At 38.0% G+C, this 15,423-nt stretch overlaps 1 protein-coding gene across 1 annotated transcript in view; it reads right to left on the reverse strand.

Annotated features, from left to right (window-relative positions):
- Positions 1-15,423, reverse strand: part of DCC (DCC netrin 1 receptor) — a 729,366-nt gene that overhangs the window by 392,585 nt on the left and 321,358 nt on the right. The window contains exon 7 of the mRNA XM_087954238.1: positions 12,246-12,366. Within this exon, the coding sequence (XP_087810364.1) occupies positions 12,246-12,366 (121 nt within the window). The remainder of the gene's footprint in view (positions 1-12,245; positions 12,367-15,423) is intronic.

The following is a 15,423-nucleotide window of genomic DNA, read 5'->3' on the forward strand; positions in this document are numbered from 1 at the left end:
CTCTTCCCCCCGTCCTTGCAAAAATTTTCTGCTTGAAACCGGTCCCTGGTACAAAAAAGGTTGGGGACCACTGATTTACCTTATAAGTGGTAATAATATTAATTAAAAAAAAGTTCTGAGCTACCCTTATTTTGCTTCAAAGTTTTTATTTAGAAATTTAATTTTTTTTCCTGAAATTTCCCTCTTAAAATGAAGATGCGTGTTATACGCCTGTGCGTGTTATACGCCGATAAATACGGTACATACATACATATATACATACATACACACACATTTAGTCATTTCTTATTGTCTTGATCCTTCCTCTTTTCTAACCAACAATAAAACTTATTCCATATTTTATAGTAATCCGATTCATCCTTATTTTTAATTCCTTTGTCAATTTGTCCATTTCTGTGCACATCCAATTTTTCCTAATTATTTCTGATTCATTTGGAGTTTCTTTATCTTTCCATTGTTGTGATTTTTTTTGGGAAATGCACAAGTCTTAATGTTGCCAAGGTTGGACCTTTCCTCCCCTCCCCCTGCCCCCGCACTGCTCTAAACACAAGGGTTTTGCAAATGCCTATGATTTTACTTTTCCAATGTTTTAATCAACAGTCAAATAGTCAATGCTACAATTATTCCATTGTTCTAAAATGGTCTGGATCTCCAGAGCAATCCCCTTGTTGACTGTAAATTATAATAGCACTCTTATAATAGCACTCCTCTGGAGAACCGGTAGTAGAAATTTTGAGCAGTTCAGAGAACCGGCAAATACCATTCTGACTGGCCCCGCCCCCATCTATTCTCTGCCTCCTGAGTCCCAGCTGATCAGCTGGGTCTTCTTTTGTTGCCATGCACAGGAGAACGGAGCTGGAAAGCAGGTTAGTGGGGTGGGGAGGGAATGGAGATTTTACAGTATCCTTCCCCTGCCATGCCCACCAAGCGGTACCACAGAACTGGTAGTAAAATTTTTTTGAATCCCCTAGGTGAGATGGGTTTGGTGAACTTTGACGTTTGTTATAGCCCCTGGAGGAACTATGTGAGAATTTGAACCAAGAACACTTGGTTCACATTCCTCCATATGCTCTTGACATATAATCAGTGTAGCAAGAATAAAGGGCTAGCTGATTGCTTAACTTTGCTTTAAAATCTACCAGTAGATCAGGTTTCCTCTACCATAATTTTCTCCCATATGGAAAGAGAAACACTTACAAAAAGTAGGAAGAGTTTGGCCAATGATTCATAACAACTATTTTTTGCAAGTAATTCCAGGGTGGCCTATAATGTATTCTCTGGGTGAGTGAATCTAGCCAAGAGTGGGAGATATCTAACAGCCTATTGTTTGTAATACAAGGATTTTTTTATTGTAATTTAGCCAACCCAAACAAGATCTACAGCTATTAAAGATTAATAATGTTCTCACGTGGCCAGAGTCATGTTTGCAACTTAGCAAGAAGAATGGTGACCTGAAATGAATGTTTATTCATTTATTCAATTGACTATGTATTAGATGTAAGAAAAGCTAATCATGCCTGCTCTCTCTCCCTTAATTTTTTTTCATGGAACAAATTAATGCATCCATGAAAGCATCACTTGAAAAACAAACCATATCTCTCCTAAAGACAAGACCAGCACATTTTCTTTCTTCCTGTCCTTCCTTCCTTCCTTCCTTCCTTCCTTCCTTCCTTCCTTCCTTCCTTCCTTCCTTCCTTCCTTCCTTCCTTCCTTCCTTCCTCTCTCTTCCACCATTTTTGCCTACTATGGCTGCACATTGGCACAAATTTAAACCAGGTTGCATCTTAGAGAGGTGTAATAAATAAAAGGTGTCCAATTCCTACTTAGCCTCCATCTGGACATTAGTGACCATACATGATGACCATACAAGAGTGACTTTTTGATGTCCACCCTCTTCAACATTATATTTATATAAACATTGAAAGGAGCATCTAAAGTATTTAGATTTATCTGAGCCACAGTGGTGCAGTGGTTAGAGTGCAGTTCTGCCGGCTACTTCTGCTGCCTGCCAACTGCCTGCAATTTGGCAGTTCAAATCTCATCAGGCTCAAGGTTAACTCAACCTTCCGTCTTTCCGAGGTGGGTAAAATGAGGACCCAGATTTTGGGGGGCAATAGGCTGACTCTGTAAACCACTTAGAGAGGGCTATAAAGCGGTATATAAGTTTAAGTGCTATTGCTATTTAGTTACCTGCAGGGGGACTCAAATTGTTGGATTCCAGAAAGGACAGGATTCCAAGACATTAGCCAACCTTACTTGAAAGCTCCCCCGAACAATCTCATTAACACAAACATATTGAGAAGTAGAGCCAGAAGGCATGTGGAGAGTTGGAAGCAATGGGCATGGTGGGACTCCTGCTAAGCTATCCTATAGGTATGCAGAGATAAGTAAGTTACCCCTCCTAATCAAGAGTTAACCTCTGTTCTCAGTTTCAGGATACCGCTAACTCCACACAGATTCCTCTCATGGATTTCCACAGAATAAGAGGCAAGGAATTGCATTACATGAGAGTGAATGAAAAGCTTATTATTGGCAATTTTGCAATGAAGAAGGCTTAAGGTGACCCTGCTGCAGATGGTAAAGTCAAAGCAAACATCAAAGCACAGGTAGCTTAATATGGATACAGATGTGTGTGCGTGCGTGCATATTAAAGAGTGCATTAAATATTAATCCCATATACAGTACTGTAATAAAACTGTAATAATGTTTAAACATAAGTGGCAAGTGCATTTTGTCTAAATCTTACCAGCTTTGCATTCATTAGCCAGACCCCTGGAAGGTAGGAGCCAATTTACTTCTGAGTGAGCAATTGGTTAGATTTACTGTCTGCATGCATTTTTCTGGTTTGCATTGCATTTTTTTCCCTCCCCTTTCTTCTGGTAATATTTTAATTTGATGGAATTTCATGTTGCTTTATTTTTTATTGCATATTCTCCTTCCACACCGGGATCATTTTTAATAATGAAAAGTAGCTTTTGAAATCATGTACAAATAAAAGGACGAGCAATGTAATCTCCTTTTAAAAAGGAAAGCTGAAATGCCAAAAACATGTTACAGATATTAGAACTGAATGAGCCTCACCATGGGATGGATCCTATTAAGAAGAACTGATTCAAAGGATACATTGGATATTATTTCAAATTAGAATTGGATCTACAGTAAGTTGGCTCCAGAGTTTCTTGTGGTCCCAATGCTTCTCCCACTTGGCAAATGGGCTTGGAAATTATGAACTTTGATAATAAGGGCACATGGAACTTATTCCAGGATTATGGGGAATATCTCCTTCCAAAAATGCCAGCAAAATTGGGGCAAGCAGGATGACCACTGCTTTCATTGCTTTCCTTTCTTTTTCCCTCCAGCATTGAAATGCAAATGACATTTTCTCAGCCATTCTAGTGTCCATCTGCTGGCCAGCGCTGCAGCTGAAAGTTTCCCAAATGGCTTTGATGGCTTATAGAATCCCTCTGAAATGTCAAACAGCATCTTAATGAAACTCAACTCTTAAAGATCCTGTCCCTAAGAACTAAAAAACTCTGGTGCAACAAGGATCCACAACAAGGGCAAGTGTATAACTTCATCACAAAAATAGTGTGAATTATATATTTGCATCATTTTGCATGAAATCAAATATCTAAGGTCTGCTGATATAGGAGAAGAAGTAGCAGAACCTGGGGGTGGAGTTAAAAGGGGGAATCCGCCTAGAATCCCTCTGTAGCCACAAGCAGACTAAATCCAACCCCCCTTGAATTCCATGGACACTTATCAAACTCAAAACAGGTGTTAACTGTTATCTGAGACTGTGCATAGGCTATGTAACAATAAATCAGTTTAACTGGATCTTCACACATGGGACTGTTTTTATTTATTGGCTTATTTATTTTTGGACAGCTCTCACCCTTTTGCCTTTCTGTAAGGGCCTAAAAACCTGGTTCTTCCACTTGGTCTGAGGTCTGGATGGGGGCATGTCCTCCAGGAGGTGATTACTGCATTAAATAGAAGATCCCACTTCCACTCCATTGTATGTCCCCACCACCATCTCCTCTTAGCTATTTCTCTGACAATTTTAATGCTATATCTATGGTCCTACAATTCTTTTGCAATACAGTTTTCTCAAATTGTAAGCTGCCCAGAGTCGCATGACAGCGAGATGAGTGGCATAAAAATTTAATCAATCAATCAATTTTTTTAAAAGAGATAATTTGTGTGATTTCACTATTCAAACTATTCAGAATCTGTCAAATAGTTAATATGGTTACCATTCCTTAGAATACAACAAAGATATAGTTTCAGGCCATGTTAGTACCTGCCTCTGTGGGAACGTGTTAGCATTCATTCATTCATTCATTCATTCATTCATTCATTCATTCATTCAATTTGCTTGCTGCCTATTTCATCACAAGGCAACTCTTACCGACAGAACCATACGTTATTACCCATAAGTCAGTATCAGTAGCAGATTATGAATATTTGTGAAGTGGTCTGAGGATGGATAGCTACTCATGTAGTGCAAAATCCACCACTCTGGGAATGTCATTAAGACAAACTTCTATGTTCTGAAAATGGGAATGAATCAACAGGTTTTCAAGAGTAAAATTTGCTTTAAGAATGGAGAGAGAGAGAGAGAGAGAGAGAGGAGAGAGAGAGAGAGAGAGAGAGAGAGAGAGAGTTTCCTAGACAGAACACAGTGAACATTTATTTTTATATTCCCATAAAACATAAACCCGACCTCATTTTTAAAATGAGGCTTTTGGCTTTACTTTGAAAAGATTTAGTGTTCAGTCATTTGGGATGAAATATCCCTGATGGTGCCTCTCCATGCAGAGATCCATCTTCCATTAACACCTTCCTCCTAGCCTTTCATCAGATGTAATGATTGCAAGAAGGATGGGCTGGACACCTCTCACAGAACTATATCGAAAACTCATTAGGCTTTTATAAATATCCACCAGGAGCAAATGGGTTACTTATTGTCTGGGTCTCAGCACAAAGCAAATTGTCCCAGTTGCTAAGGGTAACTCCTTGTCCGTGGTCCACGGACAAGCATGAACAGAACAGCTGTGGAGCCAAGGCATTGACACTGGGTGAGCAAGGGATGGTGCCCATTTATTGATGAAATTTTAAACAGGGAGGACAATGTTCTCCCCACTGTGGTCAAACCCAGTGATTCATTTGTATTTCTCTCTGCCTCTCTTGCCATCTGTGCAGGCTGTCGTTTTCGAAATCTCAGAGGAATTAGAGTGGCATTGTATGGAGATCTGATTAAATTGTCAAGGGAAAGCAATCTATCACTGATAGGGGCCAGGAATGGGTGGGAGACCATTTACAATGGGGTCTCCTTCAGTTTTTAGGACTTGCCTTCCTTTCTGCTCGCTTTCATTTTAGTCTAATGCCAAACCATTAAAAAAAGAAACCCACCTAAACTCAAATAACAGAAATTTAAACTCTTAGACAGAGATGGTAATGAAATATATCTATGTTTTACAGTGGTCAGAGGTGAATTAAATTGCATTATAGCAGGGAGAAAGGAAAGGCTGGTATCGGTGTGAAATATAATGAGTTGAACATGGAAATTCAGCGTTGTCATTAACAAATAAATAGGTGGATAAAATATCCTTATGATTTTACATTGGCTAATAGTGAAATGGGATATGGATATGGTGGTTCTTAAGAGAAATCTAGGCAGCCTTTTGATCATTGGTGATAGGAAGATTTATTAATGCTATAATATTAAGATGTTGAAATAAGAGACTTGGGAAAACCAAAATTCACGTCAACTTTTATTTATGCAATTTCACTGGGTGACTTTCAGTTAGTCCCTGTCTCCTGACCTCTGTATCCTGCAGAATTATGGATGGCTCCTAAAGAGAAAGTGAGATGGAAGGAAAGACATGGATAGACATATTTTTAGGACTGTAAGTCACCCAGAATTACCCTATGGTATGGTAAGATGGGTGGCTAATAAATTTTATAAATAAATAAAGATTGAAGGGTGGGAGGATGGATGGATAGGTGGATGAATGGATGAAGAGAGAGAAAGAGGAAGAGAGGATGGAAAGAAAGAGAGAATTGAAGGGAATGTTGACAAACCCCAGTGAATTTTATATGTGGTCAAAAACAAAGGAAATATATGTTTTTGAATTGTGACAATAGAACAGAACAGAACAGAACAGAACAGAACAGAACAGAACAGAATAGAATAGAATAGAATAGAATAGAATAGAATAGAATAGAATAGAATAGAATAGAATAGAATAGAATTCTTTATTGGCCAAGTATGATTGGACACACTAGGAATTTGTCTTGGTGTAAATACTCTCAGTATACATAAAAGAAAAGATACATTCATCAAGAGTCAAGAATCATAAGGTATAACACTTAATAATAGTCATAGGGTACAATAAGCAATAAAAACATACTAGGAAACAAGCAATATAAATTGTAAGGATACAAGCGTCAAAGTTACAGTCATATAGTCACAAGTGGGAAGGGGGGTGATAAAGAGTGATGAGAAGATTAATAGTAATAGTAGTGCAGACTTTGTGAATAGTTGGACAGTGTTGAGTGAATTATTTGTTTAGCAGAATGATGGTGTTTGGGGGAAAATGTCCTTGTGTCTAGTTGTTCTGGTGTACAGTGCTCTATAGCATCATTTTGAGGGTAGGAATTGAAATGGTTTATGTCCAGGATGTGAGGGGTCTGTAGATATTTTCACAGCCCTCTTTTTGTGTAGTATATAAGTCCTCAATGGAAGGCAGATTGGTAGCAATTGTTTTTTCTGCAGTCCTAATTACTCTCTGAAGTCTGTGTCTGTCCTGTTGGGTTGCAGAACCAAACCAGAGAGTTATAGAGGTGCAGATGACAGACTCAACAATTCTTATTTATGGAATTCATAGACAGATGATATGCAGAAAGGTAATAGATGGGTAGCTAGGATAGATAGATAATAGCAAATGGAAATGGAGATGTCTGGGTGGATGGGTGGATGGATGAAGAAATCCCATGAAGAGGTCTACATTGCTCACCTAGGACAAAAATGACTTGAAAACATCAATTCCAACACACGACATCCGCATTCTCATTTTTTTCTCATAACATAGGGCGAGTCAACCTCTGTTTGCTTCCCTCCACTCTATTATAAAGCTCTTTCTATCCAATGGAGGCTTCCAATTAAATCTAAGCTGAATCCTAGTAGTGAACATATGAGTTCACAATCATGTTGAGAATAAAACAAGGTGGGGCTCATGCTTGGCTAACAATTGTCAGGTTTGTGTTTGAGACCCAGTTGCATGGTTGGATGAGCTCCTATCACTCCCTCCAGCTCCTGCCAGCCCAGCAGTTTGAAAATGTGGAACCATGAGTAAATAGACGGGTACCACTTTGGTGGGCAACTTCATGGGGACATGAAAGGAGACCCAACCAGGTGTCCCCTGGGCAACAATGATTTCACCGACTAATTCTTTCAACCTGGAAGCACCAAGGAATGGGATGTGGAGAAAAAGCACTTATGGGATGCTCTCCCAATGGAATGAGAGGAGGGATCAGCACCAATAAATTCACTTAGACATCCTTCATTGATTTTTATTAATGCAAGAGAGTTCAGTGCAGAGAACTCTCTACATCTACAACTCTATCCACACTGTTTGACAACAACACAGCTTGTGTTAAATGTCATAATACATGTCAAAAAGGATTTGCAACAGGATACCAGTGTACTGCTGACATTGGTCCATGTCACCTATGAATCACCCCTCCAGAGGCTACCGCTCTCTGGTTTTGCCAGGAATTGTGTTCATGTTAAATGACTGCAATAGTGTTCATGGCCACAGATACTGATTAAGCAGCTAAATTCAAGATAAGTGAAGGAAGCATATTGAATGAGCACACAGACATAAAAAGAGAAACATGTGTGTCCCTATCACATCCTGTGTTGATTTTTCCATGAATTTTATTCATGTTAAATGACTGCAATAGTGTTCATGGTCACAGATACTGATTAAGTAGATAAATGCATGATAAGTGAAGGAAGCACATTGATTGAGTATATGGACATAAAAAGAGAAACACATGTGTCCCTATCCCATCCTATGCTGGAATTCTCACAGGTTCAGAAGAACATTTGAAAAGGAGTCTCCAACAAGAATATTCAATCTGTTTTTTGACCCACATATCACATACATTTGTTTAGCGTACACTTAACAATAAATAAATGAAATGACTCGGACTAGTTTCAGCATCACTGTTCAAAAACCTTTGGGTTGGGTGTGTTTGCTTCGATGTGTATTTCAAACAATGAGTTGCTGGTAGTTGAAACCTTGAGGAATAGTAAAACAGCAGACAGAAAAAAACAGCAGTGAATATGAAGTGCTGGAGAAGCAGAAAACCCAATTAGAGGTAGTCCTCAAATTATGACCGCAATTGGGTTCAGAATTGGACTGCCAGTATTATGAGAGTGTGTTATTTTCTCCTTGGTAGTTCATTATCCTAATCAATGACCCTAATCAAATCTCTATCAATCCTGGCAAGCTACTATATATAAACAAGGAGCATGCCCCACATCCCATTCTAGCACTGATGACATAACCTAGTTGGGCAATGAAATGTCTGCAAGCAAACAACCAAGCTGAGAAAGCACTGAGGACTCAGGAGTCCAACCCTCAGCTGTATGTATTCTCTTCTATTGAATTACCTTTCTTACTTTCTTTCTAGGACAGGTGTGAAAATTAGCAAACAAATTATAACAAAACAGTTGCTAAATTCTAAGCTGAGGACCAGCTCTATTATTATTTTTTATTATTTTTATTTTAAGAAGTGGGCTTCTGCTTCCCCCCTCCTCTCTATTCACTGTGGTTCTCTTCTGACTGACTACAAGACTCTGCGATGCAATAATTGTTGTTACTGAAGAATAGTGCAAGGATATGCTGCATACATATTATTTCTTTTCTTATTGTTCACCTGTTCTTCCTTCCAGAGCAATGCTGAAACAATGGTCCAATGGAAGGCAGCTTAAAATAACCTGATAACGCATTCTGTTTGAGCATCCTCAAATGATGTTTTTTTGTTCCAATGCGAAGTATTTTAATTATAGCTGCCCATATGGAAATAAACAGTTTGCAATGGGGATAGGCAGGCCCATGAATGACATTATCTTCCATCAGGGATGTAAAAACAAATCTATTCTATGTGTCTTTCCAAGAACAATTCTGCAATCCGTCAAAAAAGAGGGGGAGAAAAACTGCTATGGCACGAACTGGCAATGTACTTTATACTACATCAGTTGTCTTGAAATCTTTTTCAACTCCAATGCTGCATATAAAAACGTGTCTGCAGGCAAAAATGTATATTTGGCAGCAAGCAGGGGAAGAAAAACGTGCATTGGGAATATTCATGTAAACAACATTATGTACTAAGGATAATTACATAAAATGAATATATAAGGATAAATTGCATGCAAGTGTACATTGGGGAAAATGTATACAAAGTAAAATACTTTATGTAGGGCAAAAGATTTTCCCTCTTTTTGCTGAAAAAGATCACAGTGTATTTGTTTGATAGATTAAATCTGGAGGAATGCTACACTGACATGGATTGGGTATAGATTGGATTGGATGCACATTTTTGGTGTCCCCCCCCCCCACACACACTTTTGTTTATCAAAATACACTGGCTACTAAAAAGAGAGAGAATTTTCCCTGTTTTTTTCTTCTTCTCATAAAGTGTTGGGACGGAATAGGTGCCCACTTCTTTAAAAAGCTATCCACTGCCATAGTCGAACCTCTAAGCATAATCTTTGAAAAATCTTTCAGGACCAGCTCCTTGCCTAACCTATGGTCACAAGCCACAGTCATCCCCACCTTCAAAAAGGGAGACCCCAGCCTAGTTGAAAATTACAGACCAATCTCCTTATGCTGCATCACCTGTAAAGTCATGGAATCAATTATTAACCAATCCATCATCCTCCACTTAGAGACAAACAACCTACTCTCTAATAAGCAATTTGGTTTCAGAAAAAAAACTATCCTGTAATCTGCAACTCTTACACTGCAAAAACATATGGACTACACAACTCGATCAGGGCAAAGCAATAGACGCAATTTACATAGACTTCTGTAAAGCCTTTGATTCAGTGGTACACGACAAACTACTCCTAAAACTAAAATCTTACGTTATCTCTGGACAACTGCATAACTGGATAGAAGCATTCCTGTCAAACAGACAACAAATGGTCAAAATTTGGAGCATTCTATCAAATCCTGTACCTGTCAACAGTGGTGTCCCCCAAAGCAGTGTTCTAGGACCAACTCTTTTCATACTCTACATAAATGACCTCTGTGATCATATTAAAAGCAACTGCGTTCTTTTCACTGATTATATAAAGCTATTCAACACCACAGACAATACTGCTACCCTCCAAAATGACCTTGACTGTGTAGCAGAATGGTCAATCAAATGGCAACTTCAAATCTCAACAAAGAAATGCTCTGTCTTACATATTGGCAAAAAAAATCAGAAAATAAAATACAAGATAAATAGTCAAGACCTTGTTGATGATCCAAGCTCTTTAAAAGACCTTGGAATACTCATCTCTAATGACCTAAGTGCTAGAGCCCACTGTAACTACATAGCCAAAAAGGTGTTAAGAGTTGTTAATCTAATCCTACATAGCTTCTTCTCTGGTAATATCACATTACTAACTAGAGCATACAAAACATTTGCTAGACCTATACTTGAATACAGCTCATCGGTCCAGAACCCATATCATGTATCTGATATTAACACAGTTGAGAAAGTCCAGAAATATTTCACAAGAAGAGTTCTCCACTCCTCTACTCATTGCAGAATACCTTATGCCACCAAACTTGAAACTCTAGACCTAGAAAACCTAGAACTACACCGCCTTCGGTCCAATCTAAATATAGTATATAAAATCATACATTGCAATGTCCTACCTATCAATGAATACTTCAGCTTCAACCATAACAACACAAGAGCACACAATAGATACAAACTCAAGGTTAACCGCACCAAACTTGATTGCAGAAAATACGACTTCAGCAACAGAGTGGTCAATATTTGGAATACTCTACCTGACTCTGTGGTTTCTTCCCCAAACCCCAAAAACTTTAACCTTAGACTGTCTACTATTGACCTCACTCTCTTCCTAAGAGGCCTGTAGGGGGCCTGCATGAGTGCACCAATTGTGCCTACCATCCCTGTCCTATTGTTTCTTTTTATTTTTCTTATAAGTATCGATCTCATGTATTCAAAACTATGTTTATTCTTATACCTGTATCTTGTAAGCGATTGACAAATCAAATAAAGAAATAAACAAACAAACAAACAAACAAACAAATAAATAAATAAAGCACCCAACCTGGCAAGGAGAAGGACGCAAGTGCAGAATTAGCATGGAGTTACATGACAACTGCCAAAGCGCTAGGACCAAACTTTGGAGCTTATATTTCTTGGTTCCCAAGAGAAGGCTGCCAGTCCTGGGATGAATCTTGTATTTTAGGCAGAACATAATAAAGTAGTTGGGGTTCAGTAATTAAAACTCTGAACTTGTTGGGTGAAAAACCAGCAGTCCATGTTTGAGACTTGAGCTCCACGTAACGGGCGAGCTAACCTAGCAGTTCAAAACCATGCAAATGCAACTAGATAAATAGGTACCACTTCAAGGGAAAGGTAACACTCTATGACATCATGCTGGCCACAGGACCATGGAAATGTCTTCGGACAGTGCTGATTTAGTGGCCTTGAAATGGAGGTGAGCATATCCCACTATAGTCAGCAACAACTAGTAGAGTAAAATCTGCAGGGACTGCTTTATAATAAAATAATTAGCTTGAACTGTGCGCATATGGGTCTGATTGTTCATGGCTGACATAAAACTCCTGAAAAGTTCATCCCAGGAGTCAGCAGGAGAAATAAAAGCACCACTTAGACGTGGGTGTGTTTCTATCCACCAGGATGGGATATCCGCCCAAGGGAAGATACTTTATGCATCTATCTAACATACTCCATAGCCCTGATGAAGTCAGAGGTTTCTCACTTCCCTCTAAGGGCAATTCTAATGGCTTTCTTCTGAAGTCGAAGCCACTGATGCATGTCATGAGTGATTCCCTACCACTGTCATTGCAACCAACCACCATATGATGCTGCCACACGTCAGACAAGGTTGCATATTTCAAAGCTCTGTTAATCATACAAATTGAAACAGGAAATTCGGAACATTCTTTACAGCTTACCAGGTTCGGGGATGATTAGCTGTGCACTGGTTTGTGCATTCCCAGCTTCGTTTTCAGCTACACACTGGTAGAAGCCTTCATCTGATTTTACTAAGCCCAGAATCCTCAGATTGCTGCCTCCCTAAAGAGAGAGAGACACACACAAGCCAAAGGGTGATCTTGGAGCTGTGAATTCAAGGAAGGGATCACATTGGGAACAACTTGTTTTTGACTACAGGTAGTCCTCGACTTATGACCACAATTGAGCCTAAAATTTATGTTGCTAAGTGAGTCATTTGTTCAATGAATGTTGCCCCCATTTTACCCCCTTTCTTGCCACCGTTATTAAGAGAATCACTGCGGTTGTTAAGTTAATAACACGGTTGTTAAGTGAATCTGGCTTCCCCATTGACTTTGCTTGTCCGAAGGTCACAAAAGCAGATCACATGACCCCAGGACACTGCAAGTGTCACAAATATGAGTCAGTTGCCGAGCGTCTGAATTTTGATCACATGGCCATGGGGATGCTGCAGCAGTCGTAAGTGTGAAAAATGGTCATAAGTAACTTTGTTCAGGGTCGTTGTAACTTTGAACAATCACTAAATGAACTGTTGTAAGTTAACGACTAGCTGTATAGGTACTCCTCGACTTAGAAGCACAACTGGGAGTAGAATTTTTGTTACTAAGCACGATGGTTATCTGAATCACATCTGATTTTACAACTCTTTTGTGTGAATCAATGCAGTTATTATATTAATCTGGTAGTCATTTATTTATTTATCTCTATTTATTTATCTATTTATCAAATTTATATGCCACTCAATCTCATTGTCACGTGACTTAGTTGTTAAATGAATCCAGCTTTCCCATTGAGTTAGCTTGTCAGAAGATGGCTGGGAAGGTTGCAAATAGTGATAGTTCAAAGCAGGAGGCCCTCTACCATCCCAGACAAATCCAGTGTATTTTCAACAACCTCCAGTGATGGAGCAGCCATAACTCCAAGAGACAGGCTATTCAACTGTTTAATTGTCCTGTCAGAAAATTTCTCCTTAGTTCCAGGTTAAATCTCCGTCTGATGGTCTTACACCCATTGTTTCTTGTACTGCCTTCTAATGCCTTGGAGAATAAGTCAATCCCCTCTCCTCAGTGATGTCTCCTTAAGTATTGGAAGATAGTTATCATGTCCCCTCAATTCTTCTCTTTGATAGGCTACACAAACCTAATTTCCTCAACTGTACATTATACTTGAATTTCCCAGAAACTACAGAAACGGGATGGACAATTCATTTCCCCCTAAGTGGACTTTTCAATATACTGAGGTAGCTGTCACATGACTAGAAATGAATAACAAGCTTCAAAATTTTGTTTATAGTTGAGAGATGAATTATGAGGAACAGAGTGCATCTGTTGTATTTTAAGAGATTAGTAACTAACGGTTGTTTGTACTTGTCGGGATGAAGTCCTTTGTATTTTTCTCTGTTTTTCCCTTTCTGCACCTTCTATTTTTTTTTAATGTAGTTTGTATTAGGTTTTATTTTTTAATTGTATGCTTTAATAAAATTATATGAAAAAGTGAGCTGTCACATATCCTTATTTTCTGAAATAATGTTTATTTGAGCAGGGCTCTTAAATTTTCTCCTCAGGGTGATAAGGATGATTCATACTGAACCCTGCTGAGCACCTGAGAAAAATGATAAAGATGACAGTGTTGATATTTATATCTTTTATTTTCTGTATTTGCCTTTTTTTAAAAAAAAACAGTAGGCATTGTTTTATGGTGGTATTTTATTCTAAATTTTATGCTTGATCATAATGGGTATCTCTAAACTATAGCTTAGCCAAGGATGTTTGTAAAAAAGAAGAGAACATAGAAGACAATATCAAAATAAATAAAAATAAATAATTTTAAACATTTTAAACTAATACATTACATCTTAACATTTTGAACATGTGAGATTCCTAATTATAGAAGAAAGTAGGTATTACAAATCCTGAAAAGAATGTTAACTTCCTTCAGAAAACATTGAATGAGATAGATATATAGATAACTATTCATATGTATCTTCTCTCATCACTATCCTAGAACTTTAATAAAATGTATATTTATTTAAACAAATATGCTGACTCTTATTTGTTTACACTGCTATAAAGTCAAGACTATGTTGTTAAAAGAACGATAACGCTGCAGAGCGGAAAATAACACGAATTTCTTATCTAGCACTTAAAATTGACATTAAAAAAAAAAAAACACCACTATCTTGCATAGGGAATATATTTGCGTTGTCAGTAGGTTCATTGTTTTCTTCTTGATTCTTCTGAGTAAGGAAAATAATTTGAAAGTCAATCTGTTCTACAGTTACAAAATTCTAAGTTGGCTCCCTCTGCTGTAAAACTTTGATTTCTAAGTGAGAACTCAAAAGAAAATAAAAGTTTTGCTTAGAACTGCAGAATAAAATTCCAGGCAAGCAAACTTGCATTATTTAATTTTCTTTCTTGTAAACAATAATAATACATTTAAGGGTAAGGTTGTATGGACTTGAAAGTTCCTACCACTAAACAGATCTTTTCTGAAAATAAGGGGAAATTATTCCAAGCCATTTTTAATTGAAAGGTATATGATTTAGATCAGCATTGTCCATTTATTGACAGAAGGGGTCTTGTGTCAGCAAACTGATGTCCTTATATATGAGATGTGTTAGATGTCTCACAACTAAGTTGTTAAAAATCAGGGAAAGTACTGTGTGGACTTAGTGTTTTAAGCCCCAGTAAGCTTCTTTTGAAATAAATATATATAGTATTTTACAATACTGAATATTAACTTTGGATTTAGAAGTTCTATTCAATATATTATAGAAGTTCTGTATCAGTGTGCTTCCTTTCTGAGATGTGTGTATATGTTATTTGATAAAGTCTCAATTTTCATGTAATGATGGGCCTTTTCTAGAGCGGCACAGTTGCAGGCACTGATGATGTTACCTAGTTGGGTAATGAAACATCTGTAAGAAAAAAACAAATTTCAGAGAGCACCAAGGACTTGGTGATCTCTCAGTTTGATTGTTTTCTTGAAGAAGTTTCATTACCCAACTAGGTAATATCATCAGTGCTAGCCAGAAAATAAACAGGCTCAGAGAGCACCAAGGACTCAAGTCTGAACTGCAAATACTCTTTACAGTTTGATCATAAGCCCATTTTTTTCTGA

Source organism: Notechis scutatus, chromosome 2 (genome assembly GCF_049901735.1).
Source record: "Notechis scutatus isolate UNSWTSFEM ecotype Mainland chromosome 2, rNotScu1.2, whole genome shotgun sequence".
NCBI classification, from domain to species: Eukaryota; Metazoa; Chordata; class Lepidosauria; order Squamata; family Elapidae; genus Notechis; species Notechis scutatus.